The sequence below is a fragment of the Magnusiomyces paraingens genome (genome assembly GCF_902498895.1).
Source record: "Magnusiomyces paraingens strain CBS 517.90 genome assembly, contig: contig3, whole genome shotgun sequence".
Classification (NCBI taxonomy): domain Eukaryota; kingdom Fungi; phylum Ascomycota; class Dipodascomycetes; order Dipodascales; family Dipodascaceae; genus Magnusiomyces; species Magnusiomyces paraingens.
Window position 1 is genome coordinate 4,357,910 of NW_022474069.1, and position 21,005 is coordinate 4,378,914.

At 32.4% G+C, this 21,005-nt stretch overlaps 7 protein-coding genes across 7 annotated transcripts; 6 read left to right on the forward strand and 1 right to left on the reverse strand.

Annotated features, from left to right (window-relative positions):
- Positions 1 to 3,402: 3,402 nt before the first annotated feature.
- SAPINGB_P004630 (uncharacterized protein) lies at positions 3,403 to 4,056 on the forward strand (the record flags this gene model as incomplete). Its single annotated transcript, XM_031999345.1, has 1 exon — positions 3,403 to 4,056. One exon carries the CDS (start codon positions 3,403 to 3,405, stop codon positions 4,054 to 4,056), a length of 654 nt encoding a protein of 217 aa, XP_031855236.1.
- Positions 4,057 to 4,356: 300 nt separating this feature from the next.
- SAPINGB_P004631 (uncharacterized protein) lies at positions 4,357 to 6,336 on the reverse strand (the record flags this gene model as incomplete). The annotated part of the gene is made up of 1 exon (XM_031999346.1): positions 4,357 to 6,336. One exon carries the CDS (start codon positions 6,334 to 6,336, stop codon positions 4,357 to 4,359), a length of 1,980 nt encoding a protein of 659 aa, XP_031855237.1.
- A 2,454-nt stretch (positions 6,337 to 8,790) lies between these two features.
- On the forward strand, positions 8,791 to 10,704 carry SAPINGB_P004632 (uncharacterized protein; the record flags this gene model as incomplete). The annotated part of the gene is made up of 1 exon (XM_031999347.1): positions 8,791 to 10,704. The coding sequence occupies one exon, from the start codon at positions 8,791 to 8,793 to the stop codon at positions 10,702 to 10,704; it is 1,914 nt and encodes a 637-aa protein (XP_031855238.1).
- Positions 10,705 to 11,057: 353 nt separating this feature from the next.
- SAPINGB_P004633 (uncharacterized protein) lies at positions 11,058 to 11,531 on the forward strand (the record flags this gene model as incomplete). Its single annotated transcript, XM_031999348.1, has 1 exon — positions 11,058 to 11,531. The coding sequence occupies one exon, from the start codon at positions 11,058 to 11,060 to the stop codon at positions 11,529 to 11,531; it is 474 nt and encodes a 157-aa protein (XP_031855239.1).
- Positions 11,532 to 15,469: 3,938 nt separating this feature from the next.
- On the forward strand, positions 15,470 to 17,260 carry SAPINGB_P004634 (uncharacterized protein; the record flags this gene model as incomplete). The annotated part of the gene is made up of 3 exons (XM_031999349.1): positions 15,470 to 16,390; positions 16,438 to 16,997; positions 17,122 to 17,260. 3 exons carry the CDS (start codon positions 15,470 to 15,472, stop codon positions 17,258 to 17,260), a joined length of 1,620 nt encoding a protein of 539 aa, XP_031855240.1.
- Positions 17,261 to 17,547: 287 nt separating this feature from the next.
- On the forward strand, positions 17,548 to 18,911 carry SAPINGB_P004635 (uncharacterized protein; the record flags this gene model as incomplete). Its single annotated transcript, XM_031999350.1, has 2 exons — positions 17,548 to 18,170; positions 18,410 to 18,911. 2 exons carry the CDS (start codon positions 17,548 to 17,550, stop codon positions 18,909 to 18,911), a joined length of 1,125 nt encoding a protein of 374 aa, XP_031855241.1.
- Positions 18,912 to 19,201: 290 nt separating this feature from the next.
- SAPINGB_P004636 (uncharacterized protein) lies at positions 19,202 to 20,458 on the forward strand (the record flags this gene model as incomplete). The annotated part of the gene is made up of 1 exon (XM_031999351.1): positions 19,202 to 20,458. The coding sequence occupies one exon, from the start codon at positions 19,202 to 19,204 to the stop codon at positions 20,456 to 20,458; it is 1,257 nt and encodes a 418-aa protein (XP_031855242.1).
- Positions 20,459 to 21,005: the final 547 nt, after the last annotated feature.

Consider the following 21,005-nt stretch of genomic DNA (forward strand, 5'->3'; position numbering starts at 1 on the left):
ACTTTTTTTTAATTATTAATAATAAATTTTTTTTTTTGTGAAAAACTTCAATTAAGAATTTTATTTAGGAAAAAAAAAAAAAAGTATGATTTGGTTGGTTGTTTGAGTTGGTTGGTTGTTTGAGTTGGTTGGTTGTTTTTTGAGAGAAAAAGATTTTTTATTTTTTTTTGCTGCTAAGAAGAAGTTAGGAAATTTGTCGAAGATATATATATATTTTATTATTATAAAATAAAGAGAAAATAAAAAGTATTGTTGAATTCATTTTTTAAAAATAAAAAAAAAAAATATATATAAATATAAATAAAAAATTCTCACCTCGATCTTCCTTGGGGGGGGTTGTTTTTTTTTTTTGAGATTATTATATATATATATTTTTTTAAAGAACTAAAAAAATTTTTTTGGTTGTATATATAAAAGTTCCTTTGTTTCAAAATAAATAAATAAATATCAAAAAAAAAAAAAATGAAAAAGGTTTTTCGTCTAGTAAAAGATTTCTTAACCTAAGAGAGATATTTTTGGTTGGTTGGTTGGTTGGTTGGTTGTTTTTTATTAATATTTTATATATTGAAAATAGAATATATATATATATATAATATCAATATATCAATATAAAAAAAAAATGATGGATTTATTTTTTTGGGGGTAATTTTGAGTAGCAGGTTGGGTTGATTTTATGGAAGATGAGGGAGAAGGAAAGAAAGAGAGAAAAGAGAGAAAAAAAAAAATAAAATAAAATAAAAAAAATAAAATAAGAAGGGGAAAGAAAAGAAAGAAGGAAGGAAAATTTTAAAGATTTTTAAATAAAAAAAAAAAAAAAAATTAAATAAAACGGCCAGATTTAAGTAAAAAAATATATAGGGCGATTTACTTTTTGACAAGTTTTCTTACGATAAAAAAAAAAAAAAAAAAAAAAATTAAAAAAAAAATTTTTTTTTTTTTTTCCGAATTAAAATTTTTTTTTTTTCTATATGTGTCATCAGCCGCGTATTTGTTAACGCCGTATTGTAATTGTAATTGTAACTGTAACAGTTTATTTTTTTTATTTTTTTAGATAGTTGTAATATAGGTTGCTGCTTATGTAACATGTTTAGGTAAGCAAGAGCAATCTTATAATGGATTTTTCACGTGATAGCAACCTTACGCATAAATATCAGCCGTTTACCACACTACCTTTCAAGGGAAAAAAAAAAAAAAAAAAAGAAAAAGAAGAATTTTTTTTTTTATTTATTTATTTATAAATAATTATTTAATACACACACACGTACATAAAATAGCAAACTTAAATTGTTGTTGTGAATAGAAAAAAAAAAAAAAAAAAATTTTTTAAAGTTGCTATCACAAAAAAAAAAAAAAAAAAAAAAAAAGCAATAATAACGACTACAATAACAGATCAAAAAAATTTCCAACTCAATTGCTCAAAAAAAAAAAAATAAATAAATAAACCCTTTGATTGATTGGATATATAAATATATATAGATGAGATGATGAAGAGATTAGAAAAGGAAATTAAAAAAGCCGTTTTAATAAAAAAAAAACTTTTCATTTTTCATAAAATTATATTTTTTTTTTTTTTTTTTTTTTGAATATTAAGGGTTTATTTTTTTTATTTTTATTTTGAGGATTTTTTTTTTTTTTTTTTTTTTTTCTATTTCAAATATCCACTTTAATCCCCTTCCCCCCCCTTTTTCACTAATCATTGAAAATCACATTAAAAAGTAATTTTTTTTTTTATTTTTTTTTTTTGATTGAATTCTTCTTCTTTTTTTCTTTTCATATTTGATTTTTATTTTAATTATTGTTTATACCATACTATTTACTAAATATTTATACAACACGTTATGTAGTTCAAATATTTTTTTGAATATAAATTTATATATATACGAATTTTGAGAGATAATTTCTATATAAAAATCAATATTAGTTATTATTTTAATACATTATCAATTATAATTGACTCCTTATTATTATTATTATTATTATTATTATTATTATTCATATACAAAATATCATTCAATTAAAGGTATATATTTATATATCAAGTACTCTTTTTTTTTTTATAATAACTTCTCCTGAGTATATATCCTCAATGCACATGTTTTTTTTTTTTTTTTTTTTAAAAATATCCAGTATAAATCAGTATATACATTCATATATATATTTTTTAAATAATCATTATTCAATTAATCAAATTGATAAATAAATTAAATTAAATTAAAATAAAAAAAAAAAACTCATCCCGGTAATACACCGAAATCTTTTATTAATTGTACATAAAGGTGTGTGTGTGGGGGGGGGGGAGGAGTAAAAGAAGAAGAAGAAGAAGAAGAAGAAGAAGAAGAAGAAGAAGTCATTTTGAATTCGGTGCTTTTTAAATGCTCCGGTCATAAAGTGGGGACCTTTACTTTTTCTTTACTTTTTCTTTTCTTTAAATCAAAATCAATTCAACTTCTTCTTTTTCCCGGTCAAAAGACCGATTTTGAATAAGACCTTGTTTAATATTTTGTTGAAATTAGAAATTATAAAACTTGACTTGTTTCCACTTTATTTTTTTTATAAAAAAACAAAAAAAAAAAACAAACAAAAAAGAACTTGCTTAAAACTTTTTCATTGCTACTTCTTTACTATTCTTTACTACTACTACTACTACTACTACTACTAATATTTTATTATACTGCTCCTAACCGGATTTTTGAGCCCGAGAACAAAAAACAAATACTCATACAAAACACACGCGCCACACCACCCAACAAGTGAGTAGCAACCTTAAAAAAAAAAAAATAAAAAAATAAAAAATAAAATAAAAAAAAAAAACTTTTGCTTGCATCATCACAAATTTTTTTTTTTTTTTTTTTTTCCTCTCCATTTTATCCTCAGTTAGTCAGCCTCCCTTCTTAATACCTTCCCATATCAATCAATCAATCAACCATTAAATCAATCATTAAAAAAAAAAAAAAACCCACAAAAACTACTTTTAGACCCACCCGCCGCAATCATATCTTCTCTGCTGGCAAGTTTTTTTTTTTTTTTTTTTTTAATTTATCTCTCGCGCCCAAAAAATTAAAAATTAAAAATTAAAAATTAAAAATTAAAAAAAATATTCAAATGCCGTCGTCACCGCGTCTTTTATCGCAATTATCATCTTCATATTCATCCCCTCGTCATTATTATCATCATAATAATAATAATCTTCTCTCTCAATTTTTATATAAACCTCAAACTTCCCTCACACTTTTAAATATTTCTACCCTTTCTTTTTTTTCTTCCTATTCTTCTTCTTCTTCTTCCTCCCATACATCATCATCATCATCATCATCATCATCACTAAAATTAACATCAACATCAATATCAACAACATCTTCTCATAAAAAATTCTTCCACTCTAAACCTTCTACATCTTCAACAATGGCTCCTAAACAACTCTTTCGTTTCCCCCCCGGTGAAGCTTTCACTACCCTTCTCCAACGAAATAAAGAATGGGCAGAACGTGTTCAAACAGTCCGTCCCTCTCTCTTCCCAACAAATGCACAAGGTCAATCTCCACAAATCTTATGGATTGGCTGCTCAGACTCTCGTGTTTCAGAAGCTTGTCTTGACTTATTACCAGGTGAAGTCTTTGTCCATAGAAATATTGCAAACTGTGTTCATAATGGTGATCTCAACTCCCTCTCAGTAATTCAATATGCCGTCCAAGTACTTAAAGTTAGACATATTGTTGTTTGTGGCCATTATGATTGTGGTGGTATTTGGGCTTCACTTACTACAAAAAAATTAGGCCTCATTGATAACTGGCTAAGAGGTATCCGTGATGTTAAAGTCAAACACCGTATTGAACTTGATGCAATTAAAGACCCAAGACAAAAGGCTAACAGATTAGCTGAGCTTAATGTTATTGCCCAAGTTCATAATGTCCTTAGAAATGATCTCGTCATGGAAGCTGTCGGTACTGGTCAACTTCAAGTCCATGGTGTGGTTTATGATGTGGGTTCTGGTCTGATATCGGAGCTCGACATTCCGGAAGATGAAGATCAAAGTTTATATTACATCACTGAAAACTAAGTTTATCAATTTTTTTAGGGGCCTTTTTTTTTTTTTTTTTTTTTTATTCTCCTCCTCCTTCCCCTTCCCCTTCCCTCTCTCTCTCTCTTTTTTTTTTAATGAATTTATGATGTATAGAAATAATAGAATGTGGCTTTTAAATATATTTATCTGTGGCTTACTTTGTATATATTGTTATTTTTTATTTTTTTAATATTTTTTTTAATTTTTTTTATATTTCATTTTCATTTTCATTTTCATTTATCCAATGTGGCTGGGGGGAGTTCTTTTTTTTTTTTTTTTTTTTTTTTTTTTTTTTTATTACTTTCTTTCAGCCTTGCAAATGGCAATGATACTCTCAACAGCCTCAGGATTAGACAATGTCGAAATATCACCCAATGAATCCTCCTCTCCACTCAAAACCTTGCGTAAAATACGACGCATAATCTTACCAGATCGTGTCTTAGGCAAGTCTTCAACAATCAATACATTCTTAGGTGCAGCAAAGGGTCCAATCGTCTTACGAACTTGTAAAATCAACTCCTTCTTGGTAGCCGCAACATCTGTAGGCTTCACCTTAAGTGCAACAAATGCATTCACCGCCTGTCCAGTCAAATCATCAGAAATACCAACAACTGCACTCTCAGCAACTGCAGGATGCTCAATCAAAGCAGCCTCAATCTCAGCCGTCGACAACCGGTGTCCTGAAACATTCACAACATCATCAACACGACCCCGGATCCAATAATATCCTTCATGGTCACGAGCTGCTCCATCTCCTGTAAAATAATATCCAGGATATGGCTTCAAATAAGTCTCCAAGTAACGCTTATGAGAGTTCCACACAGTACGAGCCATCGAAGGCCATGGATTGCGAATAGCAAGTACTCCTTCAACATCATTACCCTTAAGTTCTTGACCAGAAACAGGATCAATAATGACAGGATCAATACCAAACACTGGGAATGATGCAGATCCTGGCTTAGTATGAGTCACTCCGGCCATTGGAGAAATAATGTGCGAACCAGTCTCTGTTTGCCAATATGTATCACAAATATGTGCCTTACCCTTACCAATATTGTCATTATACCATTCCCACACATCAGGTGCAATTGGCTCACCAACAGACCCAAGAGTTCTTAAAGAACTCAAATCATGATTAATCCATTCCAAACCAGCACGCTTCAGCAGACGCAAAGCCGTAGGAGCAACATAAAAGTGCGTTACCTTGTGTGCATCAACAATATCCCAAAGACGTGAAAAGTTGGGGAATGCAGGAGTACCCTCAAACACAACTGTCGTAGCACCAAGAAGCAAAGGTCCATAACACACATATGTATGACCAGTAATCCAACCCACATCACCAGCAGTAAACAAAATATCATCAGGGTGTAAGTCAAAAACATACTTAGTAGTAGTAGCAGCACCTAAAAGGTAACCTGCTGTAGCATGGGCAACACCTTTGGGAGAGCCAGTGGATCCAGAAGTATAAAGAAGGAAAATGGGATCTTCTGAATTAACAGGCACGGGTGGGAAATAAGGACGGTGCTTATCAACCTCCTCATGCCACCAGTAATCACGGTCCTTATTCCAAGGAATAGACTCATTACCTGTACGCTTAAAAACCAAAGTATGCTTAACATTAGGGCATGACTTGAGAGCCTCATCCACAATCTTCTTGGTTTCAATGACACGGCCACCACGTTTAGACTCATCTGCAGTAACAACCACACGAGAGTCAGCATCCACAATACGGTCACGTAGTGAGCCCGAAGAAAAGCCAGCAAAAACAACCGAGTGGATGGCACCCAAACGCACAATGGCCAGCAGAGTGATGATGGCTTCTGGGATCATGGGCAAGTAAACAGCAACGGTGTCACCCTTCTTGACACCAAAAGAAGACAAAACGGCAGCCACTCTAGAGACTTCACGCAGCAGTTCACCATAAGTCACATTGCGGCCCTCACCAGGTTCATCGGCTTCGAAAATGATGGCGACCTTATCTGGGTTTTTAAGAGCATGACGATCGATAGCATTATAGGATGCATTGAGTTCACCCTCCAAGAACCATGAAGCATCACCGTGTTCAAATCCACCATAGCGCACAGTTTTAAAGTCCTTATCCCAAGACAAGAGGTCGCGAGCAATTTTGCCAAAGAAGGCATCAGGTTGTTCAATTGATTCCTTGTAAAGTTCCTCATAATGAGCCACATTGTCGAGATGCGGCTTGCCTGGGTGGTTTTCGTGGAACTCCTTAGGAGGAGCGTACTTGTGGATGTTTGAAGATTCAGCAACAGACATATTTTATGTTTTATAAGTTGTTGTATGTATGTATGATTGATTGATTGTTATTAAGAGAGAGTTGTATGTATATATATATTGATTGAATAGAATTAATAAAAGATGATGAAAGGAAAAAAAAAAAAATAAAAAAAATAAATAAACAATTAAAGATTCCGAAAGGACCTTTTTATAGTTTTCAACTACCCATTATTGTAAGTGAATGAATGTATTAAAAAAAAAAAGTCTTTCCACTGGCCCCTCTTTATTAAAGTGAGGGGTTGTTATTAACTGTGCGAGTGATGATGGTGTGTTATTTGTTGGTAGTTTTTCTGCAAAGTCATTTTTTTTTTGTTGTTGTTGTTGTGTACTACCACCAAAAAAAAAAAAATGACTTGTCAAAGTGCGGGGGAAAGGCTGGAAATACTGAAAATGTACGGACAATATAAAAAAGTATACACACAAGTATATACACAATGTCCCGTACAAATACACACACATAGACATAAACATTATTACAAGATTACAAGATTACAAGACTTTATTCTAATTAAATTCTTAAATAAGTATAATAGGAATAATAATAATAATAATAAATGATAAAAGCCAAGCAGACCTATGAAAGTTCTAGGGCTCTTCGGTCATGCGGGGTGGTGGAGATACGGAGACTCCGGCCGGACGCCAGGCTAGATTTGTAAAAAGTGTGGAGAGAGAGAGAGAGAGAGAGAGAAAAAAAAAGAGAGAGAATCACCAAAAGGAATAAAAAAAATAAAAAATAAAATAAAAATAAAATAAAAAAAAATAAAAAGAGTGGGGTTTTTTTTTCTTACTTCTTCTATTTTTTTCCTCATATATATATATATATATATATATGTCTTTAAAATCAAAATTGAAGTTGAAGTTAGTAGTAGTGTTCATTATTATATATATTATATAATAATGATAATAGTTAATACGCCCATTTTTTGAAATGAGTTTTTCCTCCACCTCTAAAAAAAAAAAAAAAACGCTTTTCGTGGTTGTATTTTTTTTGAATTCGGTCTGTCGGTCGGACGGGACCCTAACGGGACATGTACCGTGTAAAGATATATATATATATGGGAATTTTATTTTATTTTATTTTATTTTATATAGTGATTTTAATTGTATATGAAGGAGAAAAAAAACTTAAAAAACTTAAAAAGCCCGAAGTTTTTCTTTTCGTCTACTCCATTTTTCTCCCTCCCCCCCACAATATCACAGTTTCTCCGTTTTTTTTTTTTTTTTTTTTTTTTTTTTGCAATGATCCGGAAAGGCAAATTACAAAAAAAAAGATAAAAAAAAAGTTTGCCCGAGGAAGATCCAAAATAGGATTTACTATGGAGAGATTAACTTAATAGTTTTTCCTCACTCTTTTAAATTAAATTAAAATAAATAAAATTCTTTATTTTAGATTAACTATATAAAATAACAATACATTTCAATTTAATGTAAAAAATTTCAAATTTTAAGAGATTTTTTTTTTTTTTTTTTTTTTTTTTTTTCAAGTTCATATTATAAATAAATGATTCATTTTAATCATAATTAAACTATGGATGTTTTTTATGATTAATATAACCCATTTTAGTAATTAATAATATAATAAATATTTATAAATCAATTTCATTCATTCATTCATCCGTTCATCCATTATTAATTGTTATATTAATTTGATCATATATATATATATATATAAATAATAATAATTAAATTAGAATAATGACTAAAATAAATAAATTACACAGAATATGAATATTTTTTTTTATTTTTCTTTATCAACTCTGATTTAAGCTTAAAAAAAACTTTCATAGGTGGTGACAATTATTAAAAGAAATAATATAAATAAAAACAAACAGGAGTATTACTAAATTAAAAGTTTGTAGTAGGATTCTTTTTTTTTTTTTTTTTTTTCTTTTTTTTCAATCAATCAATCAATCAAATCAAATCAAATCTTTCTTTCTTTTTTGAAAAATTATTTTTATTTTTTTTTTATTTTGAATCATTTCAATATATGAAAAAAAAAAAACCTCCTCATTAATACTTTTTAAAGCCCTGGAGAGAAGAGGAGAACTTGAAGAGACTTTCCGCTCCTCCGTTTTCTCCGCCTTTTTTTTTTTATTTTTTTTTTGTTAAAGCCAAGAAAAATGCAGAAAAAAAAAAAAAAAAAAAGGCGGAGAAACAAAAGATTAAAAACCACGTGATATTACATTACAATCTTATTACTAAACAATATTCTCCACGTGATATAAAATAATGTAACAATTTCTTATAATTACCCTACTTCATAATACCCTAACCTCCATTTCCATTCTTACATACTAAATTCTCTCTTCCAACACTCCTCCTTCTCCTTCTCCTCCTCCCTTTTCCTTCCTTTATAATTATATATATATAAATTTATATATATCTTATCCAAAAGACCAAACCCTCTCAACCCATACACACACACAAAAGCCAATGCCTCCTTTAGCTGCTGCTCAACCAGCTACTCTTCTGCGCAGGTTCCCACAAGAATCTGCACAGCCTACAACTCCTGTCATCATTATAGATTCTACAAAATCATCCCAACCTTCTACAGAAATGACTGTTGCTGCATCACTCATTTTCTTGGGTACTGTCTTCCTCCTCTTTGCTGGTATTGCAGCTGTCACAGCTCTCTGCCATGGCTCCCGCAAACGCCGCAAGTCCCTTTCATCCCCAAACCTCTCAACAAGACTTTCAAAACATCTCCAACGACGATACTCATCGTCCTCAGTTTATACTTCATATACCGTAAATGGAACCTCTTCAGCGCCAAGCCCTGGCCTTCACGCCGTACACGCAGCTGCCCTATCTGCTGGGTCTTCATCCTCAAGCCTTGCATTACTTTCTGCCCCTTCTCCACAACATTTACCCTCATACGGCTCGGTCTTATCACCAACTTCTCGTAAAAATTCCTTTTCAAACATCTCTTCAACAATAACTGCAACACCATTATCATTACAACAACCTAGCTCTCCGGCAACTATCGTCTCCCCAAATACAAATACTTCCACTTCAACCGTCTCAAATAGTTTGCTTCGTATGGGATCTTCTTTCCTTAAACGGTCCTCCCAATCTTCTTCTCCAACCGTAGTCTCTTTAGACCCCCCTCCCTCCTCCTCATCCTTCTCCTCCTCCTCCCGTGTCCCCACGTGGTCCCCCTTTGAATTCTCATCTGTCGGCTATGGCATCTTCTCCCAAGATGACCCAACCACTAATGACTCCAAATTCTCTTACCTTAAATCTGACTTTGGACTTGTTCTTCATGGCGGCTGGCCCGCCTTAGACTTGAAACTTCGCCAACTCCAAGAAGATGCTGACCGTGTTTTCAGAAACTCTGGAGGAACCGTCCAGTCAAAGTATAAACTTCTTTTTGTGGCTCGTCATGGACAAGGCTACCATAACCTCGCCATTGAAATCTATGGCCAGGCCGCATGGGACTCATATTGGTCTATGCTCGACGGAGATGGGAACTTGGTTTGGGGCCCAGACCCAGACCTAACCCCGCTAGGTGTCGAGCAAGCCAAACGCAATAATATCGCATGGAAACGCCAAATTGCTACTAAAAATGCCCCGGTACCTAAAGCCTTCTTTGCATCCCCCTTTGCCCGGGCTACTGATACCATGATGTATACCTGGGCAGATATTTCAAGCTCTGACTCAACTAACCCCACAAACAACTATTACACGGGCAAAAAATCTGCATCCAACATTTCAATCTACGCCCTAGATAGTAACTGCAGCGCTACAAGTACCCCCACTGTCTTTGCCGCTACTGCCTCAACTTCCCCATCCTCCTCTCTTGCAAGCCCTAAAAAACTTATCCTCGACTCAGGCTCCGCCTCACCTCCTCCTCAAGAGGCTCCCCCTGACAAAACTTCTCTCTCTCGTCGTGCCCTCATTGTCGAAGACTTGCGCGAAACAATTGGCGTCCACACGTGCGACATGCGTTCTCCGCAAAGCGCCGTGGCTGCGCGCCATCCTGACGTCCGTTTCGAGCCCGGGTTCTCTGAAAAAGATGTCTTGTGGACCGCCGACCACCGTGAAACTCCAGATGAGCAAAACGTGCGCGTCCATAGGTTCCTAGACAAGTTATTTGCCGCAAGCAATGCATACTCTGGAGCCCTACTCAACCAAAATAGTGCTGCTGAATCGCCAGATGATGAAGACCCAGACCTCGATGCTGTGCGCTACGTTTCAATCACTGCACATTCAGGAACAATTAACTCTTTACTTAAAGTCACAGGCCATCGGCCATTCAATGTGCCTCCAGGTGGAATGATCCCTGTGGTTATTAAAGCCACCCGATACTTACGACTTCCTGTCGACCCCATAGACCTAGCTACATAGAACAATTTTGTGTTATTTATTTATTTCTTTTTATTTGCTTTTTTTTCAGTTTTCAGTTTTCAGTTTTTAGTTTTTAATCTTTAGTTTTCAATTTTTAGTTTTAGTTTTAGTTTTTAGTTTTAATTTATTTATTTATTTAAAAAAAAAATTGGAATAATCTCAAAGGACCTCGAAGGATCTCAAAGTCAATACCTTTCAGAACAATCTAGAAAAAAACCCTAACCGCTGGTAACTATAAGAAGGACCAGTTTGCGCCGCAATTCAGACCAAGAAAAAAAAAATTTTTTTTACTCCATCAAACAAACATACAAACATACAAACACACAAAAATCAACTTACACACACATACAAAAATGTCCAAACCATTTTCCGCTGAAGATGCCGAGAATCTCGAGGCTATCGAACAACAGTTTGCCGTCAAGGCTGTCGCCCAGGCTGAAGCTTATTGGAGTCTGCTACGAGTCCGCAAGGGCTCTGATTTACGTTTGACACCTCTTGAGAATGAAATTTACGACCACTTTGTGTCATCTTTCCCTGAGTATCTTGAGGAACCTGAGCGTGTGCGCAATCTGAATGAGACTAAGGACCTTAAGAGTCCTGAAGCTAAGAAGCGGTGGCGCGAGTACCTTAACGTTTACGAAAAGAAGATGGATGAATTTAATTTTGGAACCCTGCTGCGGTTGAGTGCCAATGATGAGTACACAGAACAAAATACAACCTTTAGTGTTCGTGCTCAGTTCTATGCAATTGAAGTCTTTAGAAACAGACACTGCATGAATGATTGGATTTACGAGCAGGCTCAAAAGGAGAAGGAAGCTAAGAAATAAAGGGAAATATATATATTTTTAATGAATGAAAGATTTTGAATAATGTGTTTTTTTTTCTTTGAATATGAACATTTGATTTAAAAGTTTCAATATATTTTGTTACAAAGTTGTGTTACATTATCACGTGATGCATTCTATAAAGTATTGGTACGCCGTTTTTTTTTTTGTGTAGCCAAAATGAAAAAAAAAAATTAAATAAAAAAAAGATAAAAAAATAAAATAAAATAAAAAAACGGTTTTCTTAAACTTACCCATGTGAATGTTCAGAATTATCAATAACTAAACGATGTATTCAATAATTAAAAAAGTAATGATAAAGTTCTTTTTTTTGTTTTTGTTTTTCTAACAAAAGAAATGAGTTAAGTATAGTAACATGTTTATCCATTAAAAAAAAGAAAGAAAGAAAGAAAGAAAGAAAGAAAGAAAGAAAGAAAGAAAGAAAAAGTAACGCAACTTTCATGATACCTCGTTGTTTTTATTCACTCAGGTTTCAATCGTATACACCATTAAAATATCAATAAACCAGTGCACCGGAAATCAAAAATATTTCTAAAAAAAAAAAATTAGTAGTAACTAATACTATATTTATGATTAAACTGATGATTTTTTTTTTTCATTATTATTTGAATCGAATAAATGGATGACAAAAATATTATTTCAGTAATACCCCATCCTAAAAAAATAATAATCTAATTAGAATACATTTGACAAAAGTTTTAATGGTAATATATGTTATGTATGTATATATACTATTCTTAGATATCATAGTAGATACAATAAGTAATTGTGTTCATATTTACATTTACTTATCAGAGAAAATGAAAAGATATTATGAAAAGCACATGGTCACGATTGTCCCCCTGAAATACCAACACTAATTTAAGGTGTAATCATAATTAGTCGTACGTTATTTTAATAACGTCTTGTATATGAATATAATTTTATAAATTTTAAATTAACTTAGCTTAAAATATTCATGATAAAAAATATATTTTTTTTTTCTCTCGTTCCTCACCCCCCCTTTTTTTTTTTGTTTCATTCACAAACTACAAATAATTGTTCATAATCAACAACGTGTTATCAACGACTTAGGATACAATTGACAAAGACCCACTTGCAAAAACACCTGATAACTAACACTAGTATCACAAACTAAAGTAATTTCAGTTTCCAATTTCTTATTCCCCTATTCCCCTATTCTAGACAAAGTGATATCAGCACGTTGATCACTAATTCAAACAATGCAAAAAAAAAAAGACAAACTAACAATATGCTAATACATTACCCTAACAATAATTTTCAATACAAGAACAAAAAATAACTCACCAAATGACATATCAGGAAGTCCCTGTTAACATACAACTATGCAAGACCAAACTATTCATTTATCTATTATCATTAAGAGATATGCAAAAAAAAAAAAAAAAGAATCACAATACCTGCGCTAGGGTCTTTGAGGAATAAAGATAACGTCAAAGAGAACTAAAATTTGGCTTACTTTTGATGTCAAACCAAGACATGGTATTGCCATTTTATCCGGGAAAGCGATTGAAGAAATATCAATGAAGTTATAGTTTTGATCCATCATTTTTGGTTCCGATTGGTCTTTAACTACTGGACCCACTATTAACCGAATGATTGTGGTAACTTTAGACAAAAAAAAAACAGACAAATAAAAACAGACAAATAAAATATCACTACCAAAAGTTCTTGAACAGGAAAAATACCAAAAAGTTGTCGAATGAAATTTGAATCCTTTCCAGGGGTTTTTTAGAAAAAATATATATATATATATTTTTATAAAACTTAACTTGTTATATTCCAGTAATTGAGACAAAAAAGCAAAGCTATTTACAAGAAATAAAGAAAGCCGAAACAAAAACATTGTGATCATCAGCTAATGATATACCGAAAGATAATCAGAGATTTGTGATTTATAAGAACATACCAGCCAATCAAAACGAGGTTATGTAAATAGAACAAGAAACCCCATTAAGAATTAATAATTCAGTTTTAATTTTAATAAATAATCATAACAATCTGAATTTTCACATAAATATTTTTAACATTATACCAGTTGCTTCAACATTTGAAGTTTATCAGACACGTTGATATAGAATAACAATTAATCATTGACAAATAAAAAGAAAACCCCTTCTGTTTTAGATTGTAAGACATGCAAACACTACCAACAATATAAGATGTTTTGATAAAATTAAGAAATATAAAAGACGACATCATAGTTTAGATTCAAACAATAGAAAAATATACCCAGCTATATTTTAAAGGTTGTCTTTCATATGTTTTAAATAGTTTACATTACAATAGTAATCAATATCATCTAAATTACTATAAACTAATATGATTAAATCATTACAAAGAATACACCACCTTACCAATTGTGCCCTAACAAAAATATTTTTTACCATACAAAATTGACAAAAACAAAAAATTTACTTGAAACCCCAAAATCGACTTTGCTTATTAACCATTTCACAACAAGTTATTAAGGAAAACACAAGCCCTTAATTTATAAATCTTAATTTTTTTAAAATTAGTCAGCCACAACCATACTTTTAATGATAAAATGGTAGTTAATTAGTACTTATATATATACAAATTTGTACCCCAAAGTTCCATCGTTATAAAATTTTTTAAACCACTTTCATTCTAATATTAGCCCTTACGATTGTCAATAAAATGATATGGTATTGTCAATAAAGTGTTTTAGTATTTGTAAAATACTTTTAAAAAATAAGAATCATGCATTTAGGACATTTTTAATGAAGGGTTGTGCAAATGCTTAATAAGAGTTTGTGTTTTGGTTATTAACGTGTTGAAAATGAAGAGGAAATCGTTATTAAGAGTTTGTGAAATGCTTAATAAGGATTACATTTTGTTAGGGCACAATTGGCAAGGTGCACTCAAGAGTGAAAAAAAAGTTGGAATTAGACAATAATTTGATTAATAATAATAATTATCTTAAATAAAGAGAGAGAGACTTTGTTAATTTGAAGCTAAATTGAAAGTTCAATAAATACTGAAACTTTATAAAGTATATAAATATTTCTTTCTATAAACAAGAAAAAATTTAGTGTTAAAAAAAAAGAAAAGTAAATATATTATTCTAACACAATAATTTTCACTTTTACTTTTGCTTTTATATCAACATTAAAAAATGTTATTAATTTCTTTATAATAAACCTAGTATAATAGGCTATTTGTTTAAAGCATAGTGTCAATTAAAAATCAATCAATATTTTTTAAAAGATCGGTGTTATTTTTTTCAAATCTTTATTAATCATACGAAGTCTATCTGTTATATTTTTAATTTTTTTGACAGTCTTTTTAACAATCACACTTTTTTTAAACTTTAGTCAAATACCAAGTTAAAATTATATTTTTTAGAACAATAATTATAAAAAAAAATAGTGTATAATTAAATTAAATAATAATTCTAAATTACCAAAGCCACCTACTAAAATATCCATTTTGAACTTGAAATCACAAAACTACCTTGTTAACTAGTTAAATGCAACTATCAAAGCAAAGTTTCAGTCATAAATCTAATTAAGGTTACAACTTTAATTTTTTTTTTCTTATTGTGAATAACGTTAACATCGCTTAAAACTTTAGTTCACCCCACCACAACCTCTCCCGAAACTTGAATCTTTAACGATACCTATTTGTCAACAACTTAACTGGAATTAAAAAAATAAAAACTACCAAAAAAATTCTTAATATACTTAGAATTACGACATCAACAGGATTCGAACCTGCGCGGGAAATCCCAACTGATAATCCCAAATTACCTATTCGAGTCAGTCGCCTTAACCACTCGGCCATAATGCCTAATGAGGAAATTAAAAAAGAGGTATATTTAAAGAAATTTACTTCATTAAAATTAATTGCATTATAGATAAATTTTACTTAAAACCATGTCAGACCCCCCCAACAACACCCAAACCACGTTTAGTGGCGGCGACCCTCCTGCCGACAATAATTATACCGACAATAATAATGAACAGACTAATATTAATGATATGCAAAAAATTATTGCTGTTGAACTGAAGGAGAAAGAAAGTTCTCATTCCAGAGGACCTCATTCTCATGAAGCTCATCACATCAAACCCTCGACAAAAATCCAAAAAAATAATGAAAAACCAGACTCCCATAAAAAAATTGAAACTATCCACAAAAAGCTTGAATCGAATGATAAGCATAATGCTTCTTCAAACCACGAAACCCCCGTTGAAACCCCTATTGTGAATGTTGGTCCAACCTTGAACCCTACCTTTGACTCTTCACCAGATGGTGGTGATGTGGAAATTGACGCAACACCATCACGTGACATGGATGTTCTCATGCCGGATGCAAATCCATTTGGTGATAATTCTGAAGCCTGGGAATACATCTTAAAACTTAAGGATGTATTTCTGGTTGAATTGTCTATTGTTAAAGAAGACTTGAGTATTACAATTGAAGATTGGGAAATAAAATTTCAAAATCTTGAACTTAAAAACAATGAGTTAGCTAAACAACTCATTGCTTTGACCGAAAAGCTTAAGGCTTCAGAAGGACAAGTGAATTCTCTTCGCTCAGAACTTGATGTTTTGAGAAACAATCAGGTTCACACAGAAGTTAAACATGTAATGTTTGAAAAACTTAAAAAGGAAGTTAAGGATAATAAGGATCATTGCGATAAAGTGAAACATAAAGCTGATGAAATAGCTAAGATGACTCTTCAAGATTTGTCTCAAGAAAAAGCAAGAAACAAAAGAATTATCGACACTGAAATCAAGGAATTCAAAGAAATGACCAACAATCTTGAGAAAAGAGTTGATAATATGGAATACAAAGTTGGAACTATTTCAACTAAGGCTGATTTAACTACCAAAGAACTTAGCTACGCAAAAAGGAAATCAAGAGTGCGGTAAGAAAAGTCGACACTTTGCCTTTTGCTTTGACCCCTAAAACTCCAAATGGAGCAACTCCAAAGTTGAAAGACATTATGAAGGCTCAAAAACAACACCGTGAAACTAAAGTTGATGAAGACAAACCCACTTTTAGAGTGTGCATAAGAATTCCAGATACCATGAAAAGAGTTAATATCCCTGCGATTGGAAAGAAAATTGATGCGGTTGCACAAAAGCCGGTGGCTCAGGAAATAGGCTATACTGTCAAAGGGCATTTATATGTTCAACTTAATGACAAAGATTTTGCTGATAAAGCTGCAGAATGGATCCCCAAAGTTGACCCTACTTATTCAGTGCTTGACACAGATTCTTGGTACAAGGCTGTACTTCAGGAAATACCTAATACGGCATCGATTGAAGACTTGAAAGAAACTCTCTACAATTTTAATGATTACCATATTGTTTTGAATACCGAACCCAAAATCATTAGCAGAAACCAATTTACCCAAACAGCATTGGTTTCATTCAGAAATGCCCAAGACTATGCAAAGTGTGCTGATAATCTTATTATCCAGTACACAAAAGTTAAAGTTAGACCTTTTATTAGCAGAAAAAAACTCCTGAAGAACTCCAAGCTATGCGTAATAAGATACGATTATTGAAAAATGAATCAGACAAAAGGATAATGAGGCCCATCCTGTTTCCACTGACGACTCACAAGATGAACCGATGAAAGAAACAAATATTGAAGAACTAGATGAATCCAATGAGGAAGAAAACGAAAACAATTCTATTACATCCAATGAATTATAAAGTATTCCAACTCAATTGTCATAAATCGAAATCTATTACTGAAACTATCTTAGATAAAAAGAACCTGATATCTTGTTATTACAAGAACCTTACTTTAACAACTATGGGCCCATTAAACATAAAGATTGGATCCCAATCTTTACAGAAACTGGAAAAGAAAAAAAATAAATGCAGAGCAATTACTTACATTAGGTCTAACTCTGACTTACGAGCATTAACTACTAAAATTGAAAAGTTTACAAATCGAGATATGGTTACCATTTTGGTTAAAGACATTACAATTGTCAATGTCTATAATCAACCGAAACCATCCAAGAAATACCCTGAGCCACCGGTTTTTTGAGTTTCTCAAACGGGAGATCAAGGAACAATACTCAAAGATTGTCATTGCAGGTGATTATAACTTACATCACAAGGAATGGGAGTCAAGGGCAGGTCCGAATACGGAAGCAGATGAAGTTGTTGAGTGGCTACATGAAAATGATATGATGTTAATTACTCCAAGAAATCAAAAAACATACAACAATAGAACCAATATTGATTTGGTTTATGGCTCAGTGGACTTACTTCATAGAATTTCATTTAGTGGAGTGGATGAAAATACACTAAGTGATCACTCAATTGTGGAGTGGGACATTTATATGTCTCAGAGTAAAAACGGGGATGAAGTTTTTACTTCGGTGAAGAGATTGAATATTAAGAATGCAGATTGGGAAAAGTTTGACAAGGAGCTTTCTTCTGCCATTAAAGATTTTAATGTGCATAACAAAACTCTAAAATCAACTGACCAAATTGATGACCAAGCTAAAGTTCTTGAGGAGGTTGTAAAAAGAGCAATGGCAAAGTCGATGAAGGAAGTTAAGGTGATGAAAAAGTCCAAACGCTATTGGAATCAAGAATTAAGGGAGAAGTTAGAAAAAGCGCTAGAAGCTAAAAGGGAAGCCCGTCAAAGACAACCTTCTTTGGCTTTGAAACGACAAAAAATTGAAGAGGCGAAAAAAAAGCTAGAAAAATTTTTGACCACAGTTTGCGTGAAGCAAGTACTGAGCAATGGAATAAATATTTGTCTAGTTTAGAAGGAAATGACATTTGGAAGATTTTGAAGTATATTAATCCAAAAAGCAATGATACCATTATACCACAAATTAGAAAAGAAGATGGAACTCTCACTACTACTGTTGACGAAAAAAGACATGAAATATGGAAGGCACTTCTACCTGAAATTGATCATGGTCTTGATAGAGAGTTTGAAATTGATGACGATTCTCGATGGCCAAAATTAGAGTTTGATGAAGTTGACTCTGCATTGGCTGATACCCCAAATGATAAAGCTCCAGGAGACGATGGAATTACTGGCAAAGTTTTAAAGATGGCATGGCTAAATAAAGACTTTAAGGAAAGGTTTTTCAAGCTTCTCCAAGCTTGTGTAAAGTTTGGATACCACCCAAAAGTCTGGAGACATGGCATTATTGTTGTTATACCTAAACCTAAGAAACCTGACTATTCAAAGCCAAGAGCATACCGACCAATTTCCTTACTTAAGATTCCATCTAAAGTACTGGAAAAATTATACAAAAAGAATGACCAAGCTTACAACACACTTACTTCCACCAGAGCAATATGGGGGAAGACAAGGTTATTGTGCTACTGATGCTGTTTTGGAACTTGTCCAAAGAATTGAAACTAGTAAAGAAAAAATTTCAGCTATGCTCATTGATATTCAAGGAGCTTTTGATAATGTTAACAGAAATATATTGGCACACACAATGGAGGATATGAAACTACCCAAAGCACTTATAAACTGGACGTACCAATTTGTAAGTGAAAGAGAAGCTAGTATGCTCATGGACCGAAGAAAAGGATCAGTGCAAAAAATTAGTACTGGAATTCCGCAAGGCTCACCTATTTCACCACTACTTTTTTTTGATATATTCCACACCAATGTATCATGCCATTAAAGAATGGGGTGGAACTCCTTTTGGTTTTATTGATGATGTGACTATTACCGTTGAAGGTAAAATTGAAGAAAATACCAAAAGCTTAAGCAACATATTAGAAAAATGTTGTAATTGGGCTAAATCAAGAATGACCAAAATTGATTTGGGTGATAAATTGGGTTTTATTCATTTTACAAAAAATGTGAAACCTAAAGATGAGAAAGTGCAACTTACTTTACCTAATGGAGAACTTCGTGAACCCCAGAAGGAAGTTAAATTGCTTGGAATTACTTTGAACAATCTGCTTGATTTTAAATCTCATATTTTGAATAAAATCAATAAAGCAAGAAAAGCTGTTGGTGCTATTTGGCATCTTGGTGGCGTGCAAAAAGGTATGCGAGGGTCTGCAGTCAGATCACTGTATATTGCTTGCGTGAGACCAATTGTCGAATATGGCTTAGAAATTTGGCATCACAAAATTTTGAAAGGAGAAATCCACAAGTTGGAAGTAATGCAGAATATGGCTTTAAGAAGAATTGTTGGTGCTTATCGCACAACTCCTATTGCGGTACTACAAAAGGAAGCTGGTATTATGCCATATAGTATTAGGCTAAAATTTATGGTGGCACGAAAAGCTATTCGTTTACACCTAAATATTAGCAAAACTAATCCTATTAATGGTCATTTGTTAACATTGATTGAGAAATCTCCAATTGCAAAGCTAACCACGCTTTACATGTTGGCGAAAGATGATAGAGACTATATGATTAAAAAGGATGAAAAACGAAAATGCAAGAGGGTTGAACCTCTTACACTGAAACAACAACAAAATCAGACGATTGGAATTTTGAAAAAACAAGCAATGGAAGAATGGCAGGAAATGTATTGGAACAGCAGTAAGGATCTGTGGTATCATAATATCACAGTGGAGTCGAAATGTACTGATAATCTTTCTAAAATGGTTACGGGAGTGATCATGAAGAAAGATAGTCGAAGGATCTTGAGTAATATTACTCAGTTTCGCACAGGCCATGGCAACTTTGGCGCATGGTTTAAAAAGTTTGGAATTGAAAAGGATAGTTACAACTGCAAATGTGGAGAGCTGGAAACAGTTCATCACATTTTAGTTGAGTGTCCTTTGCTTGAAGAGGAAAGAAAAGGACTGAAACGGATATCTCCAGAGATGGACATGTCGACTCTCTTAAACAGTTTAACTGGCTTACAAGAGATTGTAAGCTTTATCTCTGCTTGGAGGGATTAAGAAATACAATTACAGCGTTGATGAAGACAAGTGGAGATAGGTTGGGAAGGTTTGGTTATTTTTAACCCCCTGTTCCTCGTAAGCTGGCATCAGGACTTATTTTCGGGCTGTTGGAGATGCAATGTTGAAGCCAAAATTAAAAGTTTATTATCAAAATGAAAAAATATATAGTATGGACAAGAAGGATAGCGCAGATGCTGATGTTATATAATTCTATAACCCTTGAATAAAAACAAACAAACAAACAAACAAATTTTACTTAAGATATAGTCCGTTACTTTCAGTTTCTCAAAATCTGGTACTGAAACTTGTTTTGAGATTGTTGAAGTTGCAATGTTGAAGTCAAATTAAAAGTTGATTGTGAAAATAGAAAGTTATATAGTAAAATCTAAAAGGATATTGCTGGTGTTATATACTTTGATTCTTTGAATAAAAACAATTTAACAAACAATGAATACTTAATTGAAGAGATTAGAAATTAACTTTTAAGCCTTGATCGATACATGTGAAAATAAGTTGGGAAGATTTGGCTTTTGATACCCTGTTC